The 20,595-nt window shown below is 40.4% G+C and overlaps 1 protein-coding gene across 6 annotated transcripts in view; it reads right to left on the reverse strand.

Moving 5' to 3' along the window:
• PRKG1 (protein kinase cGMP-dependent 1) overlaps positions 1-20,595 on the reverse strand; it is a 1,426,855-nt gene that overhangs the window by 382,287 nt on the left and 1,023,973 nt on the right. For all 6 annotated transcript variants that reach the window (XR_011024535.1, XM_068258259.1, XM_068258261.1 and 3 more), the window contains exon 4: positions 14,224-14,329. Coding sequence is in view for 5 of the 6 variants with exons in the window: in XM_068258259.1 (XP_068114360.1) it covers positions 14,224-14,329 (106 nt within the window). In the remaining variant the exon portion in view is untranslated. The remainder of the gene's footprint in view (positions 1-14,223; positions 14,330-20,595) is intronic.

The following is a 20,595-nucleotide window of genomic DNA, read 5'->3' on the forward strand; positions in this document are numbered from 1 at the left end:
TAAAAAATATGTATGTCATCAGGGTATATTACTGTTATGTTAGTGCATAAGGGCTTACAATTAATGGGACACAAAAAAAACAGAAACCGTAAAAATACACCTTTATTTCCACATATTATAATAACGCCATACGTTGTGCTAGGGACATAATTTAAATGCTGTGATAGCCGGGACTAATGGGCAAATAAAATGGGTTGGTTTTATTTATAGTAGCATTGCTTATTTTAAAACTATAGGGGATGGAATTGGAGAAATTGTGTATTGTTTTCTTTTTTTGTGTGTATTTGCCTATAAAATGCATAGAAAAAGTATTTACTGAAAACAAAAAGCGTAATTTTTGGCAAACCCCCCCCCCCCCCCCAAGATATAGCTCATTTACATGTGACTAGTAGTGTTAAAGATATTGGGGAATTGATGGGAGGAGCGCTAACAGGGGAAAATTGCTTCCATCCTGAAGGTGAACACCTGTAGTCTGAAGTGGTTACATTTGTAGGGAGTGTGACAGCTCATCAGATCTTTCTCCTTTTGTGGATGTGACTTCAAAGGAGGAATAGAATTGGGTTAGCTGATGCAGAGAGGAGACTGATCTTCTATCACCAATATAGAAGTATACTGGACAAGAAGGATGATGAACTAAGTGGGGATCACAGCTATGTCACATGTGACCAATATCCTGTGCAGAGGGGCCAGCCTGACAGAAGCAAAGCAAATTTTAAAGGTTTATCCACTTTTATTCTGCTGGCGCCTCTGTTCTTCTACTGCAAATTTAAGTAATGTGGCAAACTTTAACCAGTTCACCACTGAGGAGTTTTTCCCCTTATGGACCAGAGCAAATTTTCATCTTTCAGAGATTCTCGCTTTCTTTCGCCAATAACTTTATCACTACTTATCACAATGAAATGATCTATATCTTGTTTTATTTATTTTTTTTTTGCCACCGATTAGGCTTTCTTTGGGTGGTACATTTTGCTAAGAATGTTGTTATTCTAAATGCATTTTAACAGGAATAATAAAAAAGGAAAAAAATATTTCTTACAATGTTTTAGGTATGTCCGTAGCACAATGTATGGCGACAATATTTTATTTGGAAATAAAGGTGTATTTTTCCGTTTTGCACTTGTCACTAATTATAAGCCCATATTTGCCAAAAATAACAGTAATATGCCCTTATGACATACATATAAAAAAAGTTGAGTCCCTAAGGATATCATTTATGTATTTTTTTTAATGTCACTTATTTTTTATAAAAGTGGTTTATTTTAACTATGGGAGGAGAGGTAAGGGGTCAATGGGAACTTTCACATATTTTTTTATTCTACTGTATTTAGGTGTAATTTTGCTATTTGGCCACTAGATGTCCCCCACTTTATCTTCCTAAGCGTACCGTTAGGACACCAACAGGAAGTAATGTGTATCTGTTTTTACTTTTTGGTTTATCAATGACCACAGCATCTCATTGATCATTGATGCCAGTAGTCATTGATCACAGACACTTAGATAGGTGAATGGGAACTGTGTTCCCATTCACTGATGTGTGAACAAGTGGCGACATGAACGTGCATGGGAGTGCTTGCAACAGCGATCACGGCAACATATGTATATCTATGCCCCTGGAGCTAAGATGAAGTCTCTGGGGGTGTAGATATACTGTCTTAAAGCGAGATTGTCACCATAAAAACCAGATTTCAACAGCAACTGGTGGAGTGTATTAAGTGATAAAGATGCTAATTCTGCATTCAAAACTTTCAAAAGTTTTTCTGCTGTTATGATTTGGAGTTATGACATACTTAAGGAGCACTGGCCCTTTAGTAGTCAGTGCCAAACAGTTGCATGCTGGGGGTTCTTTTTATCTATAATATATTCCTCCTCTTCCATTTATTTCCCTGTCTAGCTGCTTATGTGAAACACGATCCCCTGCTCACTTGTGTTTACAAGCAAGGCTGAGGTGACTCAGCAATTGGAAGAGAAAAGAAAAAAAAATAAAGAATCAGAATCATAATCAAGTTTAATGGGCAGAAATGACATCAGGATTTAGCCTAAACTGTGGGCAAAAGGCATGGTTTCCACCAGGAACAGAATTATCTTAATTTACTATAGAAAATTCACTGAAATCAAAACATGGACAGTACAATACATGTGTTATGTAAGTAGATCAAGTATTTACTTATATATATGTGTTTTTTTTCCCCTGGCATGGTATGGCTAATCCTCTTGCTTTAAAGGATACCCAAACTGAAATGTGACATAATGAGATAGACATGTGTATGTACAGTGCCTAGCAGACAAATAACTATGTTGTGTTCCTTTTTTTCTTTCTCTGCCTGAAAGAGTTAAATATAAGGTATGCAAGTGGCTGACTCCGTCCTGACTCAGACAGGAAGTGACTACAGTGTGACCCTACTGATAAGAAATTCCAACTATAAAACACTTTCCTAGCAGAAAATGGCAGAAAGAGGTAAAAAAAGGGGAATTATTATTATCAGTGAGGGTCACACTGCAGTCACTTCCTATCTGAGTCAGGACTGAGTCAGCCACTTACATACCTGATATTTAACTCTTTCAGGCAGAGAAAGAAAAAAAGGAACACAGCATAGTTATTTGTGTGCTAGTCACTTTACATACACGTCTATCTCATTATGTCAAATTTCAGTTCGGGTATCCTTTAAAAGCATTAACTGGTTAAGACTAGGTTCACAGTGGTCAGTTGCATTATAGTGAGTGTGAACTGCAATGGAGACTGGACATAAACTATAATATAAAGCCTGCATGCAGCGAGTTAGAATAGCGATTAGTTACAACTCAGTACTTTGAACAGCCCCACAGAATTGTATGGGCAGTGAGTTGACATGTTGAATTATTCTGCACCGCAACTGACCACTGTGAACAAGGCCTGAATCGTCATCTTGCCGCCAATCAAAGAAACACATGCAGCTCCATCACTGATATGACACAGTTGCAAATCTATGTTAGACAACCCAAATGGAAAGAAAGAAAAGCTGCAACTGTGCATATAAAAGCCTTGAATCCATATTCATGGATAACTGTCCTCTGGGTGAGCAGCTGCTATTATTTGTGACTAGCCAATAGTAACTGATTATACAGCAGTGCACACTACATAAAGAATACACTATTTAGCACCTAGACTAGGACAACAAGATCTGGAACAAACTTAAAAAACAGATTTTGCGGACATGCATTTGGCCTCAACTGCAAGACTAATGCCTTATTTAAATAGAAAGGGGAAAACCACGCCAGTCACATATTCTACGCATTTAACTACCCAGACAACTGCAGGAACCATCCAAATTCTAGAAAATCACTTGGCCGCTCTGCAACAGAGGAGTGTGGCATCGGCAAACATCAAACCAATAATACTCAATCATAAAATATTTACCATTTATTTTAAACCTAACCATGTATTAAAACTGTCTCTGTTAAATTATTTTAAAAATCAAAAACAAAAAACTGCTTTGTTAAAATTCAATTGTCCATTAAACTATCTTTTTTATGTAGATTTCGAAGTTGGCACGCAGAACTTGTTTGCTTCTCCCAGGGAACATTTAAATGACAATATATTAAGCAAATTTGGCTCTGCGTTTTCTCTTTGTTCCATGGAATGCTTGAGGATCAACATGAATTTGGCACTGCTCTAAGCAAATAAGTCTTCAGCGGACAGTTAACAAATGGCAGCTCCTGATCCACTGGCACATCTGTGGTATTAAACTTCATTTCAGTTCTGCTTGGGTGAGTGGATGGCTGTGCTCTGTGACTTAAGACTGAACCAGCCTTCAAACATTTACTTCTTGCTGAGAACTTTGTGTTTTCAGACTATAAAGGAAATCTCAAATAATAGAAAAAAATTCTCATGATTATAGAAATTATAACCATCCTCATGGCCTTTATTTTGAAGGCTTGACAAGGATATTGGAAATTAATTGGAAATAATTGCAGTACCGTTTTGCTTTCTTGTTAAAGAGTTTCTTTCTGCTTCTTTGTTTAGCAAAATAATTATGGTTCTTTGATCACAGCATTTCAAGAGTGTGGCGTTTCAAAATGAAGCTACAGTACTAATATTAGCATATTATGGTTATAAAATTACCGAAGTTACCTTATTTATTACTTGGAAATACTTGTAATACTTGTACTAACTTCTAAGTTAAGGTTAACATATTTGTAGGATTGATGTTTTGATCTTTAGTATTTGTATGTTTTAACTAGAGCTCTGCCCTAATCTTTAGGACATGATTCCCTATTAAGGAAGAATGGTATGAAACTCAAAATGTAATCTCTGCTAAAAAATATTAAACAGCATAAAGCAAATAGAAAACTGATGGTAAAAACAAACAAACAAAAAACCCCTCAAAGTTCTACTTCACTGAAGCTAATTTATAACATTGCTGGGTTGCCAGACAAATTAATCAGATTGTCTTGTCATTAAAGTTGACCTGAACTCTTGCACAGGACAGAAGGAAAACAGAGAGAAACGTACCCTGTATGCATTTAGAGAGTTTAGCCTCTTTAATTCCCCTGAATTTGTGCTTAATTTGTGTTGTAATCTGATCCCCACCAGTGTCACATGACTGCCAATGGCAGAGATGTCAGATACGCTCATTGCAAAGCATAGGCTGTTAACAATATGTCTGCTTCCATGAATCAGGAAGTAGAAACAGTGTAGATTTATCAGCTGTAACAAAGAAATGTATTTTGTTTAAATGTTATTATGCTGTTGTGTATCTTTTAGAGCAGAGAGGAAGTTCTGAGTATTTGCAGAGAAAACAAAAGCAGAGCAAGTTCTCTGCACCCCCTGCATACAGGGGAAGCGTCTCTGTCTTTAGTTATGAACAATTATTCAAAGAGATATATCACAAAAGAGATACGGATTCCGGAACTCAGAAACAGGATTCTTTTATTTAAGCACGATGCAAAAGCAGGTTACAAAAGGTAAAAAAAGAGTCTGTGTCAACAGCTGTTTCGCGTGATCCCACGCCTCGTCAGGAATTATTCAAAGAGAGAACTATTGTCCTTTAACCTCCTTAGCGGCTGTCCCCAGGAGTTCCCCATTATAATTTTAAGCGATTGGATAGCTGTAATAGCTTCAGCTAGCCCTAGGCTAGCTAGTAGTGGTGGCCAGCATCTTCAGATTACTTTTGATCCCCCCGATCGCCGCTAAATACATTACCCCCCTGGATCCAGCGATCGGCGCAGCCTCACTGCACACCTCTGGTCCTCTCTATTATTATTATTTTATTATTATTTAGTATTTATAGAGCGCCGACATATTACGCAGCGCTGTACAGTGTATATATATATATATATATATATATATATATATATATATATATATATATATATATATATATATATATATATCTTGTCACTAACTGTCCCTCAAAGGAGCTCACAATCTAATCCCTACCATTGCCATATGTCTATATTATGTAGTGTAAGTACGGTAGTCTAGGGCCAATTTTTTAGGGGGAGCCAATTAACTTATCCGTATTTTTTTGGAATGTGGGAGGAAACCGGAGTGCCCGGAGGAAACCCACGCAGACACGGAGAGAACATACAAACTCTTTGCAGATAGTGCCCTGGCTGGGATTCGAACCAGGGACCCAGCGCTGCAAGGCGAGAGAGCTAACCTCTACGCCACCGTGCTGCCCATGGGGAGGATCGGGTCTGCGTATGATGTCATGATGTCGCTGACGTCATGTGCGATCCTCCCAATAGAGAAGAGTGGTGGAGCTGTTTGGGGAGGCTGCGCCGATCGCTGGATCCAGGCTGGGTAATGTATTTAGCGGCGATCGGGGGGATCAAAAGTAATCTGAGGATGCCGGACCACCACTACTAGCTAGCCTAGTGCTAGCTGAAGCTATTACAGCTATCCAATCGCTTAAAATTATAATGGGGGACTGTCGGCTCCAAACCCTCTGGCGTGCGTAACGCCCAGGAGGTTAAGGAAGATACTTGGACACAATCTTGCAGTACAAAATCGTAATCGAAAAAAACTTTATTGGCATAATACAAAATATTAAAAGTTTTTTTTTCCTTTGTGTACATGGTCCTCATGAGCATGAAACAAAAGGAAGCTTTCATGAAACCAAAAGTGGCATGGTCTAACGACATATAACACGATCAATACAATGGGCTTAACATTAAGTTTAGGTATAGTTATGAACCCTTCCACAGTGACTTTCTACCAGTTTGCTTAGTTTCATGCAGTTTTTAATGTTTCAGAGTAGAGATAACATTTTGAGTTTCATGTCAGTTTAGTATTCCCCTTCAGTGCAAATATTTATACTAAATGTAGGTAGTCTTTGATATATTTTACACGTTTGTGCCATGGATGAGATTCACATAACTGCACACCTTTCTGTGGTCTGATATTACACATGTAACAGTTTCAATTTATTGCTACCCAAGAAGAAAATTTTGAAGACAATCCAGTATAATTAATTGTTACTTGGGAGTACTTTTTCAATAATGTACTGCTGCAGACCACATACAAAATAGGTTCTATGGCATGTAGTAGATAAGCTACCAAGTCCAAGCCCACCACCACTACATTAATAACACATGAACAACAGATTATTCCTTACTGATCTCACCTCATTATCCTGATATAATCTAATGATTGGAGTCTATGGACCTATAGATATTATGTGGCTTAGAATTAATCCAGAACGTGTATCTAGAACAGGAAATAGCATGTCCACAAGTACTTGAGCATTAGTTGACTTTACCGTTTTTTACAGTCTAAGGTCTCTTGAACACTACATGCAATTTTGATTTTTGATTCTGATTTAAAAAAAAGTAGCAGCATTCAGTACTTTTTTTAATCAGAATCAAAAATCTGATCATATAAAAAAATTGGAACCGCATGTAGTGTACAAGCTAGTTGACAGTAGGACAAGTTGCTTGGGTGCAGAAGGGTTGCAAGGAATGGGGGTCTAGTGACTTGTAATATATTTTTCTATAAAGTTTTAAAGCTTATAAAAAAACAAACGTACTATTGTCCTTTAAAATTGGTGCATGCAGAAGTGGCCTTTGAAGAAATAAGTAATTTTGTACTCAGTAAAATAAGCAGTCAATGAATTGTTTTTACTGCTGCCTTGAGGATGATTAATAATCCAAAATGATTGCTGCAATTATGGACTGCTTGATAACAAATAATTTTTTCAAATAAGAGCCATTTAGTTATACTTAAAGCAGAACTTTAACCATCTACATAACGCAGCTTCTAATGTAAACTTTAAAGAGAACCTGAACTGAAAATTAAAAGTCAAAATAAACATCAACCCGTCATACTTACCTCCTGTGTAGTCTACTCTTTCTCCTCTCCTGCGTCCTGTTTGTCCACTGTTATCAATGGAATGGTCTGTCCTCCATTTTGAAAATGGTCATTACCCCATAACAGCTTCCTGGTCAGCACACTGTTAAACTGTAATATCGCCCACTTGAGCCATAGGGGAGCATGGACATTACCTTGCACATTCAGTTGTAACTGGCAGCAACTGGTATATTTCAGTTCTGACAAAATATTGTCAGAACTGGAAGGAGAAAATGGTGAGCTTCTGAGAGGAACTGAAGGTGAGGTTAGAATGTAATAGTCATTTGCAGCAACATCGTGTGTTTAATTTAAATAATTTTACTCAGTTCAGGTTCCCTTTAAGAATGTTAATAATGTAACGGATATATAAAATGCTCTCCTCTCCCCATTAATCTCTGAAATTGAAGTGTTCTTACAAACTGGTACCTAGGTACTTTAAAAGGGCACAGGCAAGAATAAAATCTTGATACGGGTTCTAACCTTTTTTATTTTATATTAAATAAATTACTTATATAAAAAAAAAAAAAAGATTCATATCCTTGCCCTTGTCCCAGTTGGAGAATTTCTACAAAAACAAGAGAGGGGGTTAAAGGTACTGTTAATGTGAGGTCTAATAATGACAATTTTGCATTTTGACTGGGAGCAACATCCAAATGCATATCTTTGAAAAGATATTTACATAAAAAAATATCCACACCAGTAAAGAAAAGTGAGCAGATCCTAGGAACGTCTCTAGCACAAAGACCTCTCTGAGACATAAACTTCAAAATGCAGAATGTATTATCATGTGATAAAAGGAATTGTGTGTTTTGTTTTATTTATTCAAGACAGTTTTGCTTTCTTACTTTGCTTCACTAAATTGTACTTGTCATGCTGTTTATTATTACTCAAAAGGGTACTTTGGCTACTACAATCAATAGTGCTAGTAAAACCGGTTTATTGACAAGTTGAACAGCATTCAACTTGAACAAACATCAGTAATCCACTGATGCATCTCCCTTGTCATCAATAAACAGATTTTTTTTTCTACCAACACTGACTATAAAGGAAATGGGTAATTTGTTTTCACTTCACTGAAGAGCATCTAAGATTTTTTTTTTTTGCTCAGTAGCTCATCAAGCGTTCACATAAAGGAAAGGTCAGCAGTAAGATATGGTCTTTAGTTTAAATCTGAACTCCAAGTATATTGTGAAATATGCAACTGCAACACAGTATATACTAAACTTTGTATCTGCCTTCCGATTTTTATTTCATGCAGTGGGACATATGCAATTTGAGGAAATAAGAAGCTTGCAGCATGAAAATGCATTACCTAAAATCACTTCATCTAAATGATGTCTGAGCCAGAAGAGCTTCTCTCAGGAGAATAAGGCGAATAACACTTATTCACTAGAGTGTTGCTGCTACCTACTAGATGATGGAGAGTAAGGCATTTGTTGTCGTTCCATACCATAGCAGTTATCTTTTTCAGCACCACCCGCTGCTATCTTGCTATTGCACCATTTCACACTTGTCACTACATTGCCGTGCAACTCCATCAGTCCTCGTTCACACAGCTCCTCTCCTCAGCTCTGCCAAGAACCTCTCTCCAACCCTCTGGGACTCCACATCGGTCCACAATCTATACCAGTGAGAATTCAACCCGAGGATAATTATCATTCATTGATTTAGTGGACCAATGGTAAGCCTTCTCATGGAGGATTCTTTGTGGATCAGAAGATAAACCGATGAGGAGTACCAGTGGTGTTAAAAGATGCTTTTGCTGAGGCGGTCCTGTCATCTAACTTCAGAACTGGTAGGTGCATAACATTGATGAGTTGAAAAATTGCATAGGGCCCAGTGAGTCCTGTGGTTAAATTGAGCGTGCAGCTGCCATATTTATTTCCTTTTAAAAAATACCAGTTGCCTGGCTATCCTGCTGATCCTCTACCTCTTATACTTTCATCCATAGACACTGAACAAGCATACAGCAGATCAGGTGTTTCTGACATTATTGTCAGAGCTGATAAGATTAGCTGCATGCTTAAATCTGGTGTTAGTCAGTTACTACCGCAGCCAAATAGATCAGGAGGACTACCAGGCAACTGGTATTGTTTAAAAGGATACAAATATGGCAGCCTCCATATCACTCTCACCTCAGGTTCACTTTAAGACTGTCCAGTAACACAACAAAGTTAACATGGATAGCTCTTTGATCTTACCTTTCCACATAGTTACAATGGAAATTACGTTAAATGTGTCATAATGTTCATTGCAGGGAAAAGGTAGCTCCGTACTCAATCTGGGAGTAGCTTATTTGAAACTTTGGCTGATTTGTAGATAACTATACTAATCAGGGGAAAGACTGATTGGACAAATGAAAGCTCATACCCCACATTGCTTATGTGTTCCCCACGTGAAAAGACGTTACTGGCAACTAGAGATAGCCTGAACGGTTCGCCGGCGAATGGTTCGCGTTCGCGGAGAACCGCAAACTTTTCCGGAAGTTCGATTCACCCCCATAGTGCATCATTAGGGTCAACTTTGACCCTCTACATCACAGTCAGCAGGCACATTGTAGCCAATCCGGCTACACTCCCTCCTGGAGCCCCATCCCCCCTTATAAAAGGCAGGCAGCGTCAGGCTTTTCAATCACTCATGTGCCTGCAGTAATTAGAGAAGGGAAAGCTGCTGTGCAGAGACCTCTAGGGAAAGCTTAGTTAGGCTCTTGTAGGCGTGTTAGCTTGCTCCTTGCTAATTCTTATTGCTAAAAAAAAAGCACCCCTCAACAGCTCTTTTGAGAGCTAATCTTGTTCCTGTGATCCATTTTTTTTTTTGTGTGGCCCACTTGCATTATATACAGCCCTGTCAGTCAGTCACAGCTGGCCTTTGGCCCCTTGATGGTATAATTACTACTGTGCCAGATGCAGATTTGTAATATCCATAACTGCATATAACTACCTGTTGTTCACAGTGCACCCACCTACCTACGTGAGCGCACGCAGTGTTACTGTGTCTGTCCGGTACCTGTCTGTGTGTGACAGGTGCACATTATAATACCCATCACTGCATATAACTACCTGTTGTTCACAGTGCACCCACCTACCTACGTGAGCGCACACAGTGTCAGTGGGCCGCCACCACCAAAGTGCCATCCCCTCAGGGCTCAGCGGTGTGGAAATTTTTTTGTGTGTCTGCCTCAGATGAGAGCAATGCCATCTGTACTCTCTACAACCAAACATTGAGCCGTGGAAAGACCAAGACCCGCGTAGGGACAACTACCTTACGAAGGCACATGATTACAAAGCACAAACTGGAATGGAATGACTACCTGAGGAAAAGCAGCACACAAAAGCAAAGCCACACACTGCAGTGGAAGATACCAGGCCGAAATTTTTTCTCAAAAAAGGCGATACCTAAACTGTACTGTGATATTGAAAGGCAAGTGGTGACATCTCTGGCACACAGAGTTGGGTCAAGGGTCCATCTGAACACGGATGCCTGGTTTGCAAAGCACGCTTAGGCCTGCCCGAAGACTAAGTCAGTCCCCACACACAGCATCTCTGCCTGCACGCCGTGTGACTGCCTGCCCCAAGACCAAGTCAGTCCCCACACAACATCTCTGCCTGCAGGCCGCTTGACTGCCTTCTCCGCCACCACCAACAGGGTCCAGGACTCCAGGTGGATTCCTGAATTTTTAAGGCCGCTGCTAGCAGTGGCCGCTATAATACTTTTTCTGGTGCGTGTACATTCCTGCCTAATTTTTCTGGCTGCACTGCGGCTGCAACAACAAAACAAAAGGCATGTACATGTGTCAATCCCCCTTCGTGATCGTTACCTTGCCGCAGTGAAGGGGCTTGCGTATCACAATGAAGCAATGACCAACTGCTATATGAGTGCACACCAAAGACAATAAGGTCATTGCTTCATTGTGGACAGACCAAATTCGACCAGCTGGACAATTACTGTTGTTCTGTCATTGAGCTACCTCAGCCTGGTGACCATATGGGTTTGAAAACCGCTATCGCCTGCACTCTCGCCATGGTGCGCACCAGTCCAGCACGGCCGTCACAACACAAACAGCTGTTTGCGGTGCGTTACACATTGATTTTGGTGTGTCAGTGTGAAGCAGTACTCTAATTACACTCCCTGATTGATGTATACACATGTAAGATGTTTTAAAGCACTTTAGGCCTGCAATTTAGCATTCAACGTGATTTCTGCCCTTAAAACACTGCTTTGCGTCAAATCCAGATTTTTTCCCCTGGACTTTTGGCGTCTATCCCACTCCGCCATGCAAAAAACTCAGATGTTAGACCCCTTGAAACATCTTTTCCATCACTTTTCTGGCCAGAATAAGTGTTTGTAGTTTTCAAAGTTCGCCTCCCCATTGAAGACTATTGCGGTTCAGGAAAGTTCGCACGAACCGAACTTTTGCGGAAGTTTGCGGTTCGTGAACCGAAACTCGGGAGGTTTGGGCCATCTCTACTGGCAACCGCTAATTGCTCATCTTTCAAGGAACTAAAAAAGAAAAAAACCTGGATACCAGAGAGCAGCCTGATATTGTTAGCACATAATTACCACCATCACGGGTATCTGGATACATTATCATTTTTATCTCCTTATACAAGTACCTTGTTTTATGGGGTTGGGGGGGGGGGGGATCACACCACAATTAACATTCTCTTTATTTTTGGGGGTTAGACTCAGCCACATAGAGGGAAGGATAATTTACCATGTCTGAAATCTAATACAATACAATGCTGTGAATATTTTAAAATACATGTTCAGGCCATATGAAAACATTGGCAAACATTGTGTGGAAAATGTTCAACAAATATTAATGTAAAATGAATAATGTGGGATTACTAGATCACTTAGTTTGTTCTAAAAATATATTTAAAGCTGTATTTAGATAATGTATAGCTTGTGGTATTAAAGCTGTGTCCATTATTAAGCCTGTCAGTTGTCTGGAGGAGCTCTATGGTGGTCAAAGGTTGAAGAGCTTAGTGTCAAATATCTCCCTTGAAAACAAATATAAAATCTGTGAAGAGAAAATCCCTTTTCACATTTATCTCTCTAATCCATTCAAACATTTTGGATCAGCATTTCAGACTTCTTACAAATCTAAAAATAAATACAGCAGGGAAATGTAAAATGCAGATACTGATAGCTGAATGTTTATGACTAGATGAAAAGTACATTCCTGGTGAGTACATCCATCGTCGTTTTAGTGAACTATTGTACACACCAGCATTTCTTACATGTGAGCATAGAAACTAAATATTCACTCACAGATTTGAAGACACACTGGCTACCCAATGCTTACCATAACTTTCCCATTGATAATAGTCTGTACATTTATACAACTGTTCATCACTCACAGTACACAGTGGCAGCTCCACACTGGGGCTTACCCGGGCTCAAGCCCCAGCTGACATCATCTGAGCCCCCCCGGCCCCCGACCGACCGCCCGCAGTGGCAGAGAAGGAGGGGAAGCAGCGCTAGAAGGAGGGACAGCAGCAGGGAGGGGGGCAGAACCCCCCCTCCCTCTCCTGGGTCCCTCCTTCTCCTTCTCTCCCCCTCCATATATCGGCGGCAGGCAGGTGGGCGGAGAATTATTCACTTCACTTCTGCATTCCAAGCACTGGAGTGCAACGTCACTGTCGCCACAGGTCTCCGCCTTCAATACTGCCCACTGTGCTTCCTTATTAGCGGAAGTACAGTGAGCGGCATTGAAGGCAGACCCTGTGGTGACGGTGACGTTGCACTCCAGCGCTTGAAATGCAGAAGTGTTCTGACATTTTTCCTGTAGGGTATTCTGACATATTTTTACCTCTTATGTCACATAGAAAGTAAACCACATAGACAATACTGCTAATGTTTATTAAAAGTTACATTTTATATAATTCTATAGCTCTCTACAACAAGCATATATAGTGTTTTATTACCTATACTGGGGACAACTTTATTACATATACTGAGGCAACTAAGCTACCTATACTGGTGGCACCTATACCTGGCATTACCTCACATGGTGCGCTTAGTATGCCCACTCGCTCCTTTCCTTTTTTGGGGGGTGTGCCCATGTGAGCCCCGCTTGCCAACCATTGTGCCCCTTTTGAGCCCCCCCCCCCCCCCCCCTCGAAATCTGAAGCAGCCACAGACAGTACATTTGTGCTTTTCACATTAGCACTGCTTTATGCTAGGACTGCTTTAACTGCCACTCCCGGCAACTCCATCCGTTTCTGCCTATGGCTGTGTATAACCGATTACTTTACATATTTGGGCTATTTTATTTGCACATTAGGTCTATTACGATAGTGTTATCAGTACTCCATTTCATTCCTGTTTGTGCCCAACATGCAGCTGGGTCTATTTAAAGGATACCTGTAGCCTTCTTAAAAAAATAAAAGTTACATACTTACCTAAGTAGAGATACATTTCTGAATTCCTTAAAACCTTTCCGATCCTCCCTGCTTCCCACCGCTGAGCCCTCATTGCAGTGGTCTATCTTTAATGTTGAAGAAGCCTTTGGGTCTTCTGAAACATTTGTGAGGAGACCCAAAGATGCTGCCAGCAGTAAATTTAAACAGGGGGACAGTAAAAGAACAAGGAGAGGAGACTGAGACAGGACTGGGAAGGCTATATAGGAGCCCTCTTCTTAGGTGAGTATGTAACTTTGTTTTTTTTTTTTTTTAAAGAAAACCTGTAGCCTTCTGAAAAAAAAATTAGAATTGTGACCCTTCAAATTTTTTACATCAAAAACAGCACATTATGTGTAAAGATAGAAAGTGCACATTGCTAGTATTGTATTGTATCCATCATGTAAACCATGTATTAAGTAAGCAATAATAAACAACCTTTTTCAAAGAATACTCCATCCAAAGACCTTCTGGTTTAAAAAGAACACATACCTTTTTAAAAACTCCATATATTCGGTGTGTTTGATTAGCCCCGTCCTCATCATTATAGTTTGAAAACATTGTCGATCGATTGCCCACAATTTCACATTTGTAAGTGCTGTAAGAAAAATTGAAATAGGATTGTTTCGATTTAGTATGGCCATAACTAAGTATACAATTCAAGAATATAAGAAATGCATAAACCCTTTCACCAGCATGGTGGTTCCATTTGAAAGGGAAGGGCACAACAACATTGGTAAAAGGGTGTAGTACAGAATGCTTTTGCATGCAATCCCTTTTAGAATCAAGTATTCTACATTAGTGCAACCAAGTTCAGCTCGCATGCTAGTTGTTTTTACCATTAGTAGAGTTCCAGCAATTACTTGTTGAGAGTGTTTGAGTGCAGAGGGTTTATGACTGTTCATGTGTAAAGGAGGAAAATAGCATTCTTCATACCATAATTTGCATTTTCTTTTCTAAAAATGCTAATTGACATGGGGTATGGAGGAGGCAGCTTTCCTATCTCTCAGTAAGCAAATCTTCCATGCTGTAAGTGAGGATATCCTGAGTATAGTAAATCAGAAGGAAAAGTAAACATGCATTCTTCGTAAAGATGATAATATACAATGTCCATTATGAAAAAAACAAAAACAATACCCAAACATACATCCAGAGCCCATGTTCACTTAAAGAGAACAGAAACAAATGTTTACCTATGGGAAGGGAAGCCTCTGGGTCCTAGTGGGGCTTCTGTCTATATCCTCTAAGACCCTCCTGCATATTGGGCCCTACTCCCATGCTGACACAAGTGCAGCCATGCTCAGAGCATGCATGAGCAGCTTCAGCTTACTGCGCAGGTGCAGCTACACTCGCACAGACACAAATTTGCGACAGTATTCTCTAAGAACTCTAATGTTTCAAACCTAGACCCTGATTTCAATATGAGGACTGCATTTCAGCGTTTTGAGGATGTTTTAGCCAAAGAGACCAAAGTATGGTGGGATCTGTCAAGCTTAAAACAATATGTGGCTGAGGAAATCATTCCTCGGGGCTTGCGGATCAAAAAAGTACCTACCACTATCTATTCAGAACAGTTTGTGGTAGAATGGAACGAGATACTTACAGACTGTTCGTTACGGTTGATGCGTCTTATCATCTCTTATGAAGAAAATAAGCTTGTTGATTTAAAATTGAAAGTTGATGAAATCAAGAGCACTATTTGTAAATCTCATAATGTAGAAATGTATAACGATTTGAACAAAAAAATGTTAGATAATATTATGAAATTAGAGATCATGATTACTGATATGAAACGTACTAAGTATATTAGAGATACTGAAGATTATTCAAAAAATGTCGTATATGAGTGGGGCCGTTGGGAGAGCATCCATAGATCACCCAGGCCATATCGGAATAGATCAAGATCGAGAGATAGACGAGGACGCAGGGTCAGTTTTAGCTCACCAGAGATTATTGACAGTCGTACACCATCTGGCACTGCTGTTATTCCTAAACAGGCCAGTGGTGGCCGCGATCAGTCGCAGAATAGATCACAGGCTCAGGCGGTGCATACAGGGCAAGCTGCAGTTGAAAAAAACTCACAACCTCAGCCAGCCTATTACAAGAGACAGAAACACTACAAAAAGAAAGGGGGCAGGGCAAAAAAACACGACGAGCAGGTGTAAGAAATCGAAAAACCTGCCAGTCGAATGGAGATGTGGGTGATCACCATAACAATGTTGTGAATCTGTCTAAATATGTTTTAAATGAAACAGAAATAAAGGTTCTTTCAAAGGGTTTGTCGTTTGCACCCACCTGTCACTTTAACCTTTTTGACACCATTCTCGATGTTAATCGATTTGTTCGAACTTTACTACTTAGGAAGCACTTTGATCGTGAACAGGAGGCTCAACAGCCAGGGGGTTCTTCACATGGCTTTGATATACATAATATTGGTAATTTTGCTGATATCCATACCAGGTGGACTTTAGATAAGTTGATGTCTGCCAATACAGGTTTGGTGACCTTAGAGGACGCCAAACAAATCCAGGTGAAGAATCCCGACTACTACCCATTTTCAGAGAGAACGTCTCACATTGAAAATTTTCAGAAGTTGGTAGAAAAGGAGTTGATCAAATTGGCTGGGAGTTCGATCCAGGTGGGTGCCCCTAACATCACCGCACCCGAGCGTGCCGCCATTAAGAACTTACAATCAAACAACAAAATTGTTATTAAAAATGCTGATAAGGGCGGATCGGTTGTGGTGATGGATGGGGAGGCTTACAGGGAGGAAGCTCTAAGACAACTCAAAGATAAGGACACATATTTAGCTTTGAGGGCAGATCCCACACAAGCATTTTTAGAGAAATTATCAAGCCTGCTGTCTTGTGGAGTAAGTATGGGCATTTTTGACCATAAAATGGCTGCTTACTTGGAGGTAAAAACCCCCATTGTGCCTATTTTTCACCACCTGCCTAAGATCCACAAACCGGGCTCTCCCCCGGAGGGCAGGCCCATTGTAGCCGGTATTGGTTCTCTGGGGGAGCGCCTGGGATGTTGGGTTGATTCCCTCCTACAGCCGCTGGTTAGACGACTGCCGGGTTATGTGAGGGATACCAAGCACCTACTGGCTAGTCTGGAGGATTTTCAATGGCGGGGTGACTATCTATGGGTTACTATAGATGTCAAGTCACTGTATTCTTGCATCCCTCATGCACAGGCTTTGGAGGCCCTGGATTTTCATCTCGCCAATTATTCCGATTACCCAGAGGATGTTCGTACCTTCATCCTGATGGCCGTCGAGTACCTCCTGGCCCACAATTATTTCATGTTTGACGGCAGCTTCTTCCTCCAGAGGCGAGGTGCCTCTATGGGTGCCAAATTCTCACCATCCCTGGCTAATCTTTATATGGGGTGGTGGGAGGAGCGCTTCATTTTTGGGGGAAGCTGCCGTCTGTTAGAGAACATCGTGTGGTACGGGAGGTACATCGACGACCTGTTACTGATTTGGAGGGGTGATGCCAATGAGGTTGATTTGCTGTTGGATTACTTCAACGACAATAACCTAAACCTTCAGTTCACTCATCAGGTTGGTCGGGATTCGATTAGCTACTTGGATCTTGTGTTGAGGGGGGATGATGGCCAAGGGAACATCCTCACATCCACTTATAGGAAACCCTGTAGTGGGAATACTGTCTTGAGAGCAGATAGTTGTCACCCAGCACACACCATCCGTGGTATTCCCCTGGGCGAATTCACACGGGCCAAGCGCAATTGTTCTGATAAGAGTAGTTTGACTCGGGAAATGGACATCGTAGAAAGCCGTCTGAAAGCTAGGGGGTATCCTGAATGGTGTGTCAAACGAGGCAGGTCCAGAGTTGCCAATAAATCTAGGTCCGAGCTAATCAATTCTTCCCCACATTTAGACCAACAGGAGTCTTTCGGACTCACATTTGTTACCTCATATTCCATGGAATACAAACAGGTGATTGATATTATGAAAAAATATCTTCCGATTTTGCAGGCAGATGGTGACCTCTCACAAGTTCTGGGGGGTGGTGTCAAGTTTGCCAGTAGACGTGCCCCCACTTTAGGGCAGTTGTTATCTCCTAGCTTATTTTGCTCAGGGTCTCCGGGGAAAACCTGGTTGTCCACAGTGGGTTCCTACAAATGTGGCATTTCCACCTGTAGATACTGTCATGCCCATAGGACATCCAAAACTGCTGTCTCTGTCTCGAATGGCCGGGGGTTCAAAATCAGACAATTCATTAATTGTGGCACTTGCTATGTAGTGTACCTCATTACTTGTGGAGCTTGTTCATTACAGTATGTGGGGTGCACGACCCGGCCTTTGAGACAGAGAATAGCTGAACATTATTTGGGCGCTGGTTGGCACACTTCCAACATCACGAATGTGGCCAAACATTTTCGAGATGTGCATGAGGGGGACATGACGAGTTTCTCTTTTTGTGGGGTCGAGAAGGTGGTTACTACAAAAAGGGGGGGTGACCTATATAAAAAGTTGTTACGGAAAGAAGCTCTATGGATTTTTCAAATGAATACCAGGATCCCGCATGGCATGAATGCTAGATGGGACTTGGCAGCCATTATATGAGTTGGATGTTCATTCCTTGGTCACCTCCCCTCCTCCCTTCCCCCTTTTCCCTTCCCTCCCTTCTTTCCTTCCCTCCTGTTTCCCCTTCCCTCCCTCTCCCTTTTCCCTTCTTTTCCCTTCTCTTCCTTCCTGCCCCCCCCCCCCCCAGGCACCCTCTTTTTCCCTCCCCCCCTCCTTCCCCTTAACCCATCCATCTTTTTGTGATGCTTTTCATTGAGACATTGCTGTCAGCATGCTTTACAATATTTCAACCTGGTTATAGTGATGCTTCTGTCTATGTTTATGGGATTTCACTTGTTTCTTTTGCATTATGTGTTTTTTACATATTTTTATATAAAAAGATGTTTTGTATTTTTGTATATTTGCATATTTTAAACATATAGATTTGGCATGATTGTCGGCTATCCCAGTGTTTTCGCCCATCTCTATTGCTTACTCCTCCTTCCTTCCTTATAGGCGGAGTTATGGGCGTTTACAATACATTGGGATTCCTACTTATCTTGCCATCTAGCCATAATCGTGTTAGCTATGACTAAGGACAGATTGTCCGAAACATGTTAGCTACATAGATGTTGCCTTGGCTGTTTATGGATACGTCCTTCAATAAAGTTCACCTCTCGTGACAAGTGCGGACCTTTTTTTTCTTCAATTCGGCTGTATGTGTGCTGGAGAAGTGAGGCTTCAATCAGATAACCTACAGACCGTTGTCTGTAATCTTTGTAGTGTTTGCGCATGGCAACAGGAGACCGGAGGACACGGAGGCAAGCTCCATTAGGATCCAGAGGCTTCTCTCCCCTTAGGTAAGTATTTGATTTTATACCTGAACTTTGGCTATGGTACACTTTCAGTGTAAGTAAATTAACACTTTAAGATAGAAGACAAATTAAAAGATCTATTGTGCTACCACTCAAGTGCCTCTGTGTGGAATTCTCCTTCATTGTTTCAATTAAATATGTGAAGTCCACGTTAAGCCTACAAATGTTTGTTCACTCCTAAGAATGGAGATATTATTTAATTGTGAAGTTAGACATAGATATTACAGTTTCTAAAACTTGACAAGCCTGAAGTTGTAACTAGCATAGCACTAAACACCCCTCAGCCACGCTTGGTTTGCAAACAGCTTTCATGGATTTGACATTTAGGCAGCAAACTGCACAGCAGGTTAAATAAAATGAACATTTATAATGGCTGAAAGTCATAAGGGACATGAAACTAATGCTCTCTCTCACTAAAAAATGCTTAACTGCAAGCATCACAAAACACCACTGTGATTCCTGTAGCAGTGGTACATATCAAACAAACACCACAGTTCTATTAAGTCATTAGGTAAAGTAGCATGGTTAAATAACTAATGCTCACTGCATGAATTATATGAAGTAAAAGTTATTCACATACACAGTAGCTGTGAGATATATGAAAGAGCAAAAATGGAATCAGAGACAGATTCATTTTTTTAAGGTCAATTCAAGTGATTCGGCAAGAGCAGAATGTTTTTATCGCCTTAATTCTGACTGATTCAATGCAGCTGTGAAAAGATAAGTGTGGATGTTGCACATTACACAGTATTCATTTACACAACTACTTGGATCAAATCCTATAGTTCGTTTAAATCGCAACACTCTTTCAAAACAGCAGCCTGAAAGATAACTGGCTCTTCACTCTGCTTAAAGTGTACCTAAACCCAAACTTCCTAAAGATAAGCAACAGCATAATAATAATAATAATAATAACATAAAAAAAAATATTTGTTACAGCTTGCATAATACATCTGCAGTGTCTACTTTAATGAGGGCACAGAAAGCGTTAAGCTCCTGTGTGTACATATAAGCACATAACTTGGCACACCCACTTCACAGAGCTGACTGCTCAAATTACACTTGTGATTACTTACTGACAAGGGAGAATTAGACAGGCTGTTTCCTATAAATACACACAGGGGTTGATTTCTCTGTGTTTTCCTGGTCTCCTGTGCAAGAATTCAGGTCAGCTTTAATTCAGCTTTAATTCTCCATACATACAAAAATAGCATGGACAACCATTTGTGATTATTTCAGGCACTTTAGCAAAGTCTGAACAGTTTTCGGGGTAGCAGTATTTTTTTTTTGCCATGCCTTAATCTTCAGGGAGTAAGAGAAATCCATAAACTAAAGGACATTCTGGAACTTGGCTTTGCAATAGCTAAACCTGTGCAAACTGATCCTCTTAGCAGACATATATAACACTGGTCAACACATTTTTCTTTTTAAAGAGAACCCGAGGTGGGTTTGAAG

This window comes from Hyperolius riggenbachi, chromosome 10 (genome assembly GCF_040937935.1).
Source record: "Hyperolius riggenbachi isolate aHypRig1 chromosome 10, aHypRig1.pri, whole genome shotgun sequence".
Lineage (NCBI taxonomy): Eukaryota > Metazoa > Chordata > Amphibia > Anura > Hyperoliidae > Hyperolius > Hyperolius riggenbachi.